The sequence below is a fragment of the Pelodiscus sinensis genome, chromosome 2 (genome assembly GCF_052426305.1).
Source record: "Pelodiscus sinensis isolate ZL-2025 chromosome 2, ASM5242630v1, whole genome shotgun sequence".
NCBI lineage: Eukaryota > Metazoa > Chordata > Testudines > Trionychidae > Pelodiscus > Pelodiscus sinensis.
In genome coordinates this window covers 69,758,085-69,771,258 of record NC_143053.1, presented here as the reverse complement: position 1 = coordinate 69,771,258, position 13,174 = coordinate 69,758,085, and the positions used below count along the sequence as shown (strand labels likewise).

Genomic DNA, 13,174 nt, shown 5'->3' with positions numbered 1-13,174 from the left:
CCTGTACATGTATCTCTACTGCTGTGAGGATCAATACCCCTTGCAACACAGCTTTCAAGAAGCAGGAGTCCCACATGTGCTTATACATGTGGGCTACGTATAGACTGGCATGATTTTCCGCAAATGCTTTTAACGAAAAGTTTTCCGTTAAAAGCATTTGCGGAAAAGAGCGTCTAGATTGGCATGGACGCTTTTCCACAGAAGCACTTTTCGTGGAAAAGTGTCCGTGCCAATCTAGACGCGCTTTTCCACAAAAAAGCCCCGATCGCCATTTTCGCAATCTGGGCTTTTTTGCGGAAAACAAATCTGAGTTGTCTACACTGGCCCTTTTGCGCAAAAGCTTTGCGCAAAAGGACTTTTGCCCGAACAGGAGCAGCATAGTATTTCTGCAAGAAGCACTGATATTTTACATGAGATCATCAGTGTTCTTGCGGAAATTCAAGCGGCCAGTGTAGACAGATGGCAAGTTTTTCCGCCAAAGCAGGTGCTCTGGCAGAAAAACTTTCCAATCTTAGACACAGTTGTGGTGTATCTTATCCAGGACACCAAATGCCCCAGCAACAACTATCTGGGTGAAACCAGGCAATTACTATGTTCTCAAACTAACTGGAACAATAAGAGAGAAACACTCTAGAACCCATGGACAAACCTTTTTCCCCAAAAAATTACACCAAATCTGACCTCTTAGTTTTTCCCTCCAAGGAAACCTGCACAGCACTTTCAAGAGACAAATCTAGGAGCTTAAATTCATTACTCTGCTGGACACTAAAAACCATGAATTTAATGAAAACATTAGTTTCATGGTCCAGTACAACATCTTACAATATCCTGCTGCCTACTCCATTGGCCTATCATTGAAGAGGTGTTTGCCAAGTTTTTCTAAAATGGCTCAAGAGTGTGAGTACCAGTCTCAGGGCATACTGTTAAGAAGGAGGATAGAAACCAACTGTATTTCATTCACTATAATCGGCCTTAACATGGAGTGACAGTCAGTAGGGGCACTCTAACCTATCTTGCCACTCAGGTAAGCTTACAGCTTACTTTTCTGATAGATGGTCTCTTATGCAAAAAAAATCACAACTACTACGAAAACTCATGATACCATAGAATCATAGAATCATAGAATAATAGGACTAGAAGGGACCTCGAGAGGTCATCGAGTCCAGCCCCCTGCCCTCAAGGCAGGACCAAGCTCCGTCTACACCATCCCTGACAGATGTCTATCTAACCTGTTCTTAAATATCTCCAGAGAGGGAGATTCCACCACCTCCCTTGGCAATTTATTCCAATATTTGACCACCCTGACAGGAATTTTTTCCTAATGTCCAATCTAAACCTCCCCTGCTGCACTTTAAGCCCATTACTCCTTGTCCTGTCCTCAGTAACCAAGAGGAACAAATTTTCTCCTTCCTCCTTATGACACCCTTTTAGATATTTGAAAACCGCTATCATGTCCCCCCTTAATCTTCTTTTTTCCAAACTAAACAAGCCCAGTTCATGAAGCCTGGCTTCATAGGTCATGTTCTCTAAACCTTTAATCATTCTTGTCGCTCTTCTCTGTACCCTTTCCAATTTCTCCACATCTTTCTTGAAATGTGGCGCCCAGAACTGGACACAGTACTCCAGTTGAGGCCTAACTAGTGCAGAGTAGAGCGGCAGAATGACTTCACGAGTTTTGCTTATAACACACCTGTTGATACAACCTAGAATCATATTTGCTTTTTTTGCAACAGCATCACACTGTTGACTCATATTCAACTTGTGGTCCACTATGACCCCTAGATCCCTTTCTGCCATGCTCCTTCCTAGACAGTCACTTCCCATCTTGTATGTATGGAACTGATTGTTCCTTCCTAAGTGGAGCACTTTGCATTTCTCTTTATTAAACCTCATCCTGTTTCTGACCATTTCTCTAACTTGCTAAGGTCATTTTGAATTATGTCCCTATCCTCCAAAGAAGTTGCAGCCCCACCCAGTTTGGTATCATCTGCAAACTTAATAAGCGTACTCTCTATCCCAATATCTACATCATTGATGAAGATATTGAACAGTACGGGTCCCAAAACAGACCCTTGCGGAACTCCACTTGTTATCCCTTTCCAGCAGGATTTAGCACCGTTAACAACAACTCTCTGACTACGGTTATCCAGCCAATTATGCACCCACCTTATCGTGGCCCTATCTAAGTTATATTTGCCTAGTTTATCAATAAGAATATCATGTGAGACCGTATCAAATGCCTTACTAAAGTCTAGGTATATGACATCCACCACTTCTCCCTTATCCGCAAGGCTCATTATCCTATCAAAGAAAGCTATCAGATTAGTTTGGCATGACTTGTTCTTCACAAACCCATGCTGGCTATTCCCTATCACTTTATTACCTTCCAAGTGTTTGCATATGATTTCCTTAATTACCTGCTCCATTATCTTCCCTGGGACAGACGTTAAACTGACCGGTCTGTAGTTTCCTGGGTTGTTCTTATTCCCCTTTTTATAGATGGGCACAATATTTGCCCTTTTCCAGTCTTCTGGAATCTCCCCTGTCTGCCATGATTTTTCAAAAATCATAGCTAAAGGCTCAGATACTTCCTCTATCAGCTCCTTGAGTATCCTGGGATGCATTTCATCAGGACCTGGTGACTTGCTGACATCTAACTTTCCTAAGTGATTTTTAACTTGTTCTTTGTGTATCCTATCTTCTAAACTTACCCTCTCTCTGCTTGTATTCACTACGTTAGGCACACCTCCAGACGTCTTTCGGTGAAGACCGAAACAAGTCATTGAGCATCTCTGCCATTTCCAAATTTCCCGTTACTGCTTCTCCCTCCTCACTAAGCAGTGGGCCTACCCTGTCCTTGGTCTTCCTCTTGCTTTTAATGTATTTATAAAAGGTCTTCTTGTTTCCCTTTATGCCTGTAGCTAGTTTGATCTCATTTTGTGCCTTTGCCTTTCTAATCTTGCCCCTGCATTCCCGGGTTGCTTGCCTATCATAGAATCATAGAATCATAGAATCATAGGACTGGAAGGGACCTCGAGAGGTCATCGAGTCCAGCCCCCCGCCCTCAAGGCAGGATCAAGCTCCGTCTACACCATCCCTGACAGATGTCTATCTAACCTGTTCTTAAATATCTCCAGAGAGGGAGATTCCACCACCTCCCTTGGCAATTTATTCCAATATTTGACCACCCTGACAGTTAGGAATTTTTTCCTAATGTCCAATCTAAACCTCCCCTGCTGCACTTTAAGCCCATTACTCCTTGTCCTGTCCTCAGAAACCAAGAGGAACAAATTTTCTCCTTCCTCCTTGTGACACCCTTTTAGATATTTGAAAGCCGCTATTATGTCCCCCCTTAATCTTCTTTTTTCCAAACTAAACAAGCCCAGTTCATGAAGCCTGGCTTCATAGGTCATGTTCTCTAAACCTTTAATCATTCTTGTCGCTCTTCTCTGCACCCTTTCCAATTTCTCCACATCTTTCTTGAAATGTGGCGCCCAGAACTGGACACAGTACTCCAGCTGAGGCCTAACTAGTGCAGAGTAGAGCGGCAGAATGACTTCACGAGTTTTGCTTACAACACACCTGTTGATACAACCTAGAATCCTATTTGCTTTTTTTGCAACAGCATCACACTGTTGACTCATATTCAACTTGTGGTCCACTATGACCCCTAGATCCCTTTCCGCCATGCTCCTTCCTAGACAGTCGCTTCCCATCTTGTATGTATGGAACTGATTGTTCCTTCCTAAGTGGAGCACTTTGCATTTCTCTTTATTAAACCTCATCCTGTTTACCTCTGACCATTTCTCTAACTTGCTAAGGTCATTCTGAATTATGTCCCTATCCTCCAAAGAAGTCGCAACCCCACCCAGTTTGGTATCATCTGCAAACTTAATAAGCGTACTCTCTATCCCAATATCTACATCATTGATGAAGATATTGAACAGTATGGGTCCCAAAACAGACCCTTGAGGAACTCCACTTGTTATCCCTATATTTATCCTTTGTTATTTGTCCTAGTTTCCATTTTTTATATGACTCCTTTTTTATTTTGAGATCATGCAAGATCTCCTTGTTAAGCCAAGCTGGTCTTTTGCCATATATTCTATCTTTCCTACACAACGGAATTGTTTGCTTTGGGCCCTTAACAACGTCCCTTTGAAATACTTCCAACTCTCCTCAGTTGTTTTTCCCTTCAGTCTTGCTTCCCATGGGACCTTACCTACAAGTTCTCTGAGCTTATCAAAATCTGCCTTCCTGAAATCCGTTACTTCAATTGTGCTGGTCTCCCTTCTACCTTTCCTTAAGAGCATGAACTCTATTATTTCATGATCACTGTCCCCTATACTGTCTTCCACTTTCAAGTTCTCAACTAGTTCCTCCCTATTTGTTAAAACCAAATCCAGAACAGCTTCTCCTCTGGTAGCTTTTTCAACCTTCTGAAACAGAAAGTTGTCTCCAATTCAGTCCAGAAACTTATTGGATAGCCTGTGCCCCGCTGTGTTTTTTCCCCAACATATGTCTCAATAGTTGAAGTCCCCCATCACCACCAAATCTTGGGCTTTGGATAGTTTTGTTAATTATTTAAGAAAGGCCTCATCCACCTCTTCCACCTGGCTAGGTGGCTTGTAGTAGACTCCTAGCTTGATATCACCCTTGTTTTTTACCCCTTTTAGCTTAACCCAGAGACTCTCTACACAGCTATCTCCTACGTTCATCTCCAGTTCAGTCCAAGTGTGTACATTTTTAGTATACAAGGCAACCCCTCCTCCCTTTTTTCCCATCTCCATGTTTGTTAGTCTTTAAAGTTCTATCAGACTATTTGTTTTTTAAGTTTATCCTGTACAGACTAACTCAGCTACCCCCTTAAGCTTTTGAACAATATTCAAGTTATTCCCAGTCCCAGTGAATCAGCCACTTACCCTTGGATGAATGCCATCCGGTCCTGGAGATTTGTTAACATTAAGTTTTTCTATTTGTTCCAAAACCTCCTCTAATGCCACTTCAATCTAGGACACTTCATCCTATTGAGTCTTAGTCTCACACCAAAGACAACACTATCTAAAATTTTGTTAACGGGAGATACAAAAGGAGAGTTATTTACAAGGCTAACATAGGTAAAACTGCACACGAACACGAATGTTGGTGGACCAGAGAACCACTTCAGCACACAGCTCCACCATCTGGTAGTGGGGATTGTCTGGGAGGTTGGTGGCAGAGAGGCCGGTGGCCAGGAACCTGGCCACCTGGTGGAGAGCAGAACCCATCCAGGGGGACCAGCAGCTTGGAGCCCAGCCTGTGGGCCAAGAGCAGAGCCCAGGAGGTGGGGAATCTGGATGGTGGTCTGAAAGTGGAGCCCAGATAGCAGCCCTGGAGGCAGGTAGCCTGGCCGCCAGCCCTGGAGCAGAGAGCTCAGTGGCCGGGGATGGCAGTGGGGCCAGTGGCCAGGGTGGGAGTCTAGCCAACAGACTGGTGGCACCTTTGGGAGAGCCCTAACCTCCCCTGGTCTAGCAAACTCCTTTGCTCATGACCAGTCAGATCCCAAGGGTGCTGGACCAGGGAGATCCTACCTGTAGTGCATGTACATGTATTCAGTATTTTGCAGCAAAATATTTTCCTGTTGCAAAACTTCCAGAATGTTTTAATGGATCAAAATGTATTACATTTATTGAAAAACAAAAGAGAAATTATCCTTTTCTTTTTGTATTTTCTCAGTGTAACTCAGTGGTCCATCTTAAATGTATACCCCAAATTAAAAAACATAGCAAGAGACCTAAAAAAGAGTCACCGTGGCTTAATCACCATGTAAAAGAAGCAGTGAGGGACCAAAAGGTATCTTTTAAGAAGTCCAATCCTAGTGAGATAAATAGAAAGGAACATAAACACTGTCAAATCAAGTGTAAAAATGTAATAAGAAAAGCAAAAAAAGATTTTGAGGAACAGCTAGCCAAAAACTCAAAAAGAAATAAAATATTTTTTAAGTACATTAGAAGCAGGAAGCCTGCTAAAAAACCTGTGGGTCCCCTAGATGATCAAGCTATAAAAGGAGCAATTAAGGATGATAAAGCCATTGCGGAGAAACTAAATGATTGCTTCAGTCTTCGTGGCTGAGGACGTTGGGGAGATTCCCGAATCTGCACCGTCCTTTGTGGGTGATGAATCTGAGGAACTGTCCCGGATTGAAGTGTGATTAGAGGAGGTTTTGGAACAAATAGAAAAACTTAATGTTAACAAATCTCCGGGACCGGATGGCATTCATCCAAGGGTTCTAAAAGAACTCAAATGGGAAATTGCTGAGCTATTATCTGTGGTTTGTAACCTATCCTTTAAATTGGCTTCCGTACCTAATGACTGGAAGGTAGCCAACGTGACACCAATATTTAAAAAGGGCTCTAGAGGAGATCCTGGCAATTACAGACTGGTAAGTCTAACTTCAGTACCGAGCAAATTAATCAAAACAATAGTGAAGAATAAAATTGTGAAGCATGTAGAAGAACATAATTTGTTGGACAAAAGTCAACATGGTTTCTGTAAAGGAAATCCTGTCTTACTAATCCATTAGAGTTCTTTGAAGGGGTTAACAAACATGCGGACAAGGGGTATCCAGTAGATATAGTACACTTAGATTTTCAGAAAGCCTTTGACAAGGTCCCTCACCAAAGGCTCTTGTGTAAATTACATGGCCATGGGATAAGAGGGAAGGGCCTTTCTTGGATTGAGAACTGGTTAAAAGACAGGAAACAAAGGGTAGGAATAAATGGTAAATTTTCAGATTGGAGAGGGGTAACAAGTGGTGTCCCCCAAGGGTCAGTCCTGGGAGCAATCCTGTTTAACTTATTCATAAATGATCTGGAGAAAGGGGTAAGCAGTGAGGTGGTTAAGTTTGCAGATGATACCAAACTGTTTAGGATAGTCAAGACAGAAGCAGACTGTTAAGGACTCCTAAGAAGATCTCACCACACTGAGTGTTTGGGCAACAAAATGGCAAATGAAATTTAATGTGGATAAGTGTAAAGTAATGCACATCGGGAAAAATAACCCCAACTATACGTATAGTATGATGGGGGCTAATTTGCCTACGACAAATCAGGAAAGAGATCTTGGAGTTATCGTGGACAGTTCTCTGAAAACTTCCACGCAGTGTGCAGCGCCGGTCAAAAAGGCAAATAGGATGCTAGGAATTATTAAGAAAGGGATAGAAAATAAGACCCAGAATATCTTACTGCCCCTGTATAAAACTACGGTACGCCCACATCTGGAATACTGTGTACAGATGTGGTCTCCTCACCTGAAAAAAGATATTTTGGTCTTGGAAAGGGTTCAGAAAAGGGCAACTAAAATGATTAGGGGTTTGGAACGGGTCCCATATGAGGAGAGAGACTGGGACTTTTCAGTTTAGAAAAGAGGAGACTGAGGGGGGATATGATAGAGGTATATAAAATCATGAGTGATGTGGAGAGGGCCGATAAAGAGAAGTTATTTATTAGTTCCCTAAATAGAAGAACTAGAGGACACAAAAATGAAATTAATGGGTAGTAGGTTTAAAACTAATAAAAGAAAGTTCTTCTTCACACAGCGTGTAGTCAATCTGTGGATCTCCTTGCCAGAGGAGGCTGTGAAGGCTAGGACTATAATAGAGTTTAAAGAGAAGCTAGATAACTTCATGGAGGTTAGGTTCATAAAATGCTATTAGCCGGGGGATAAAATGGTGTCCTTGGCCTCTGTTTGAGAGAGGCTGGAGAGGAATGGCAGGAGACAAATTGCTTGATCATTGTCTTTGGTCCACCCTCTCTGGGGCACCTGGTATTGGCCACTGTCGGCAGACAGGATACTGGGCTAGATGGACCTTTGGACTGACCCAGTACGGCCATTCTTATATTCTTATGTGTATATTTTCATGAAATTAAAAGTGAGTGGAATTATTGCCCCCCTCCCGTCCTCCAAGGATTATACAGAAATTCTGTTTAAAAAATTGGTTGATTCTGGCCATTAATACAGGTGTTTAATATTCTTGTGGGTGGTTGTTGTTGTTGTTTTCTATTTTCCTTCATGCTAAATTGTACTTCTTTAGTGGTCAAATAAATACACCCACACAGCCATGAGGAGAGCTTTCCATATTTAGACAGAACAAGAAGAAATTCTATAGAGCAATAATTTTCTTTCTTTTTCTCGTCTTGAAAGAAATATACTGTATAAAATAGATTCCCTAGTATGTATTGATAACGGTATATCCTACCTAGAAAGTACATTTTTATCCATTTATAACATTGAAAATTGGCTGTTTTTTATTTAGTTATACTCTTATTATAAAATTCATAGTATAGTAGGATACTTTGTCATACATTTTCATTTTTTAATATTTGTATCTGCTTAACACATTAATGGCTCAATCCCATAGGGGGCTGAACATTCTGGTCTCCGTACAGCAGTGACCTTTAACACCTGGTTAATATTCAGCAAGCAATTAAATCTGTTCACTCTTAACTACTCACATACTTAAACTAAAGAAAATGTTTAAGTGCTTTCATGTTCAACCGCTTTCCATAAGTAAGAGCTAACTGTACAGTGTTGTTTTTATCTTTGTTTTATTTATTTTTACTTTTGACAAATACATATTTTATTTTTTTTAGTTCATATGAACACAGACTAACATACATGACTATATACATTCTTCTGTGGAAATAAATAATTAAGTAAATGAATAAAGAATAAAATCAAGTAATTCCATTGGCATGGAATTACGATGGCATGTAAGAGATGGAGTCTTGGCTTATCCTCAAGAGAAGATGCTTTTATTTTTATTTTTTTTACATAACAAAGAATTAAGTGGCCTTTTCTTTGTTAACCAGGGTTGAATAAAGTTAAATGGGGTTTCAACGGACATTTTAAAAATTCAGTATGACTGATCTCAGTCAGACACTGCCAAAGTATAATATGTCCATATGATCAAAGGGACTCCAGGCAAAACAGCACTATATTGGGGTAATTGGTTATCATAGGCAAGTCAAAAACAATCTAGGAAGAGTATCCTATTTTTCTAATATACTTTCTATACTCATAGTCTTGACCTTTGTATGTTTTGTCTCTTTTAGGCTGTGCTTTGGAGGTACAAGTTTTCCCAGCTTAAAGGGTCTTCGGATGATGGCAAGAGCAAAATCAAATTTTTGTTCCAAAATCCAGATACAAAGCAGATTGAAGCAAAGGTAAAAACAAAACAAAACCAACCTCCCCCCCCCCCCCCAAGAAATTCATTCTATTGTAAACCCAGAAATTAAAACTAGTTGACAGCAAAACATCCAGGGAATGAGAGTAGTGTGAAGATATGGCAATAAGTAGAAACATAGTAGATACTAAGCAGAGGTGTGTTAATAAGTTTACACTGCAATAGGTTAGTTAGAATTTAGTTTTTAATCTTTTATTAAAATTAAATCAGCTGTGCATACTAGTCAGCTTGCTTTGTATTGTAGAAAGAGAGACAGCCAAGAGGTATAGCTCATCATCTTGAATTAGTGTGTTTCCCACTTGGGTAGAATTTGTACTCTCGGCAAATAAAAATCACAGGCCTCCAACACAATGTCATATGGTTTTTTTCCTTACAGCAAATAATTAGGAACATTTATCCTGCTCCTAAGTAGCTACAGTGCAAAATTAACCACTCTTTTTATTTGTGTTTTATTGCTGTTCTGGTACCATAGTGTCTTTCTTTTACAACTAGTTAAAGTAATGATGCAGTGTTTCTATAGAAATTTCTAGGAATGCAAAGATGGCTCTTGTTTTTAGATAAACTAAAAATAACCACATTTGGATAAAGTTACCTAACATTTATTACAAAATGTGCATTTTGAAGGAATGCCACAGTTGGGCACTGAATATTTCTGTGTGTCTAACTTCAGATTTTAGGCCCAGATTTTTGAAAGCAACTAAATCCCATTGAAATCAGTGGTGCCCAATATCTTTATAACTGGCCCATAATGCTTATCTACCTTGGTGAGGGCCTCTCAAAAATGCTATATGAGTGCTATGTAATACAAAAGGCTAGATTCTGCCATCCTTACACATATTGATATAGCTCCTACCCTAGGCTCTGGCCTCTACATTCTTTCTGCTGCTTGCTACTTGGAGTGCTTTCTTCCATCTCAAGTAAGTCTGCCTTTTTTTTTTTTGAGGTTCCCCCACCTAAAACAACTCACTGTTATGCTCAGGGAAAATGAATACTACTTATGACAAGTAATATAAAACCAAGTAATATAAAAACAAGACCCAATAAAGCACATCATCACAAACTCCAGCAAAAGAATTACATACATGGTATAATAAGGAAGGAGTTTACTGGGAGCAGGAAAACAGGATCTGGACAAGAAAAGGGTTAGGTTTAAATAATCAATACTAATCAGATTTGCCACCTTTCAAAACTCACAACTTTTCCTTACCCCCCAACATACCATGTGGCACCTTTCCAGGCAGAGGCACACTGAGGATAAGTCTGAGGATGAGTGTTGTGAACATTTGTCAGCTGAAATAACAACAAAAAGTCCTCTCCGGTCTCCCTGGTCTGGTTTCCTGTGAAGAGCTCAGCTGGCTTTTGGTAGCCAATGGTGGTTGCATCTCTGTCATTCTAGATGCTGGTTTCTGAAGGAAGGGCTGGAACTGCCTGACTCATGCTCAGCAGTTCAAAGACTCCCTTTGTGGGGAGAGGCAGTTAATCAGAGACTCCCTGCACTGTTTTGCCTCTCTCGGGAAGCAAAAGCTATTCAGACTGTCCTCTTCCACTGAGGTTGTGAACTACTCCAGCTCATCATTGGCTGTGCAATCTGCTTGTCCATATTATGCCATGCAGAAGCATCGCATATCTACACAACAGGGCTAAAGCTGAAATAAGCTGCACAATTTCATCTATGTCAATTGTGTAGCTTAAGTCGAAATAGCTTGTTTTGGCTTTTGGTACTGTCTACACAGCAGAAAGTCCGAGGTAGAGCACTCTTCCTCCGACTTCCCTTACTTCTCGTACAATGAGGGTTACAGGAGTTGGAGTAAGAAGTCCTCCAGCTTTCCATTATTTTGACATTCTGTTGAAATAACTGCTTGTAGTGTAGATGTGGACTATGTTATTTTGAAATCAGTTATTCCGAAATAACACTGCTGTGTAGATGTGCTCTAAGAATTCTTGGATATTAGAGAGTTCTGGTCATAGTTGGTGGAACTAGGGATATGTGTGTGAAGGGGAGGTGTTGCTGAAGCGCCCCCTGGCTTGAAGTGATTTCCTTGATATATAGGGTTCAACAGCTCTCAGCACCCCCACTATAAAAAAATAATGTTCCAGTGCCCTGGTGTTAGTAGCTGTTTTGGGGTTGGCCATAGGGTAGGTTGCCTAGAGGTTCAGTTCAGAGTTCCAGGAAATGTCAAGGGGAATTTATCCTGAATAGTGTCTTTCTCTGCAATAAGTCCCATTGAAATCAATGAGACTTTTCACCACATAAGAAGTTACTCATTTGAATGAGGGTGACAGAATCCAGCCCAAATTTATTAGCATCATTATTAAATGTTATTAAATTTCCTTATTGCTTTCTAATGTTTTCAGTTTATCATGGCTGCACATTTTCAATACAGCAAAATGGAAGAAAATGTCTTCTAGTTTTATTGCATTTATTTTTTTCCTAATGATCAAAGCATAACACTGATCATAGGATGACGTTTATATTAAATAATCTCATAGTATTTCAGCACTGACAGGTACTAAGGCATTTGTATGGCATAAAGCGAACAATTTCGGCTTGTTCATGTTTGAACTGTGGCACTTACTTGAAGAAATGTTGGTCATCTGAGAGAACCAGTCTCCAGCATGATTCAGAATGTTTGTAAAGTGATAAGACTGTAAGCTAAACTTAGTTTAATAATTTTGAGCCAGATTCTTCCACTCATGTTATAATGTAACTTATTCTGGCAGTACTCCCATCAAAATCAGCAGGAGCAAAGTGGTACAATCTGGCCTCATTAGAGCTACAGAGCATATTTTACTAGTGTAAGATTCAGGAAATGTTGACTAAATTTTTAGAAATGTTTATAATCCTGAATTTCATGTGCAGGCTTCATTAGAGTCAGTGTATGAGAATTCTTCACAGCATATGTTAACAATTGTGCTGAATATGCCTATCATCACTGAGGGTGCGTCTACACTGCAGGACTTAACTTGAAATAAGCTACCCAAATTGAGCTACATAAATTGCGTATCTTATTTCAAAATAGACTCATAGACTTTAAGGTCAGAAGGGACCATTATGATCATCTAGTCTGACCCCCTGCACAGTGCAGGCCACAAAATCTCACCCATCCCTCCTAGAATAATCCTCTCACCTATATCTCAGATATTGAAGCCTTCAAATACTTTGAAGACCCCAAGATGCAGAGAATCCTCCAGCTGTGATCTGTACCCCATGCTACAGAGGAAGGCGAAAAACCTCCAGGGCCTCTGCCAATCTACCCTGGAGGAAAATTCCTTCCCGACCCCAAATATGGCGATCAGCTAAACCCTGAGCATGTGGTCAAGATTCATCAGCCAGACACCAAGAAAGTTCTCTATAGTAACTCCTCTCATCCCTCCATTGACCTAATAGCTTACTTCGAAATAGGGAGTGTCTACACAGCACTTCTTTTGAAATAGAGCACTCTTCCTCTGACTTCCCTTACTCCTTGTACAATGAGGGTTACAGGAGTTGGAGTAAGAAGTCCTCCAGCTTGACTAAGTTATTTTGGAGTAACACTAGTTATTTCGAAATAATGTTGCAGTGTAGACATACCCTAATTACTAACGGCTACATGGCATAGCCCTGCATTGTGGATGTTTCAGATCCACATCACCCAGGAGAATCATAGAGAGGCATTATGGTCAAAGGGACACAATGCTTCCTGGACCTGCCTGGCTGCACTGTAGATGGAATAATTTGCCTCTTAAGGTGCAGCTTATTTCCTGCTGTGTGTACTGACCAGGTGGTGAGAGGGCAAGCCCACAACCTAGGAGTCTTTCAAACAATTTTTGTTTCACCCCACTCTGGCCTTCCCCAGCAGATGTGAAAAAGCAGCACTAGGTATCTACCCCACACCTTTGTACAGTCAGGCTGTGTCTATACTGCACGCTTCTTGTGCAAGAATTGTTTTGTGGAAGAGTTCTTCCACGAGA

At 40.8% G+C, this 13,174-nt stretch overlaps 1 protein-coding gene across 4 annotated transcripts in view; it reads left to right on the top strand.

Annotated features, from left to right (window-relative positions):
- Nucleotides 1-13,174, top strand: part of SNTG1 (syntrophin gamma 1) — a 532,572-nt gene that overhangs the window by 498,306 nt on the left and 21,092 nt on the right. For all 4 annotated transcript variants that reach the window (XM_006112171.5, XM_014577356.4, XM_075920716.2 and 1 more), the window contains one exon: nt 9,093-9,203. In XM_006112171.5, coding sequence (XP_006112233.3) covers nt 9,093-9,203 — 111 coding nt within the window. The remainder of the gene's footprint in view (nt 1-9,092; nt 9,204-13,174) is intronic.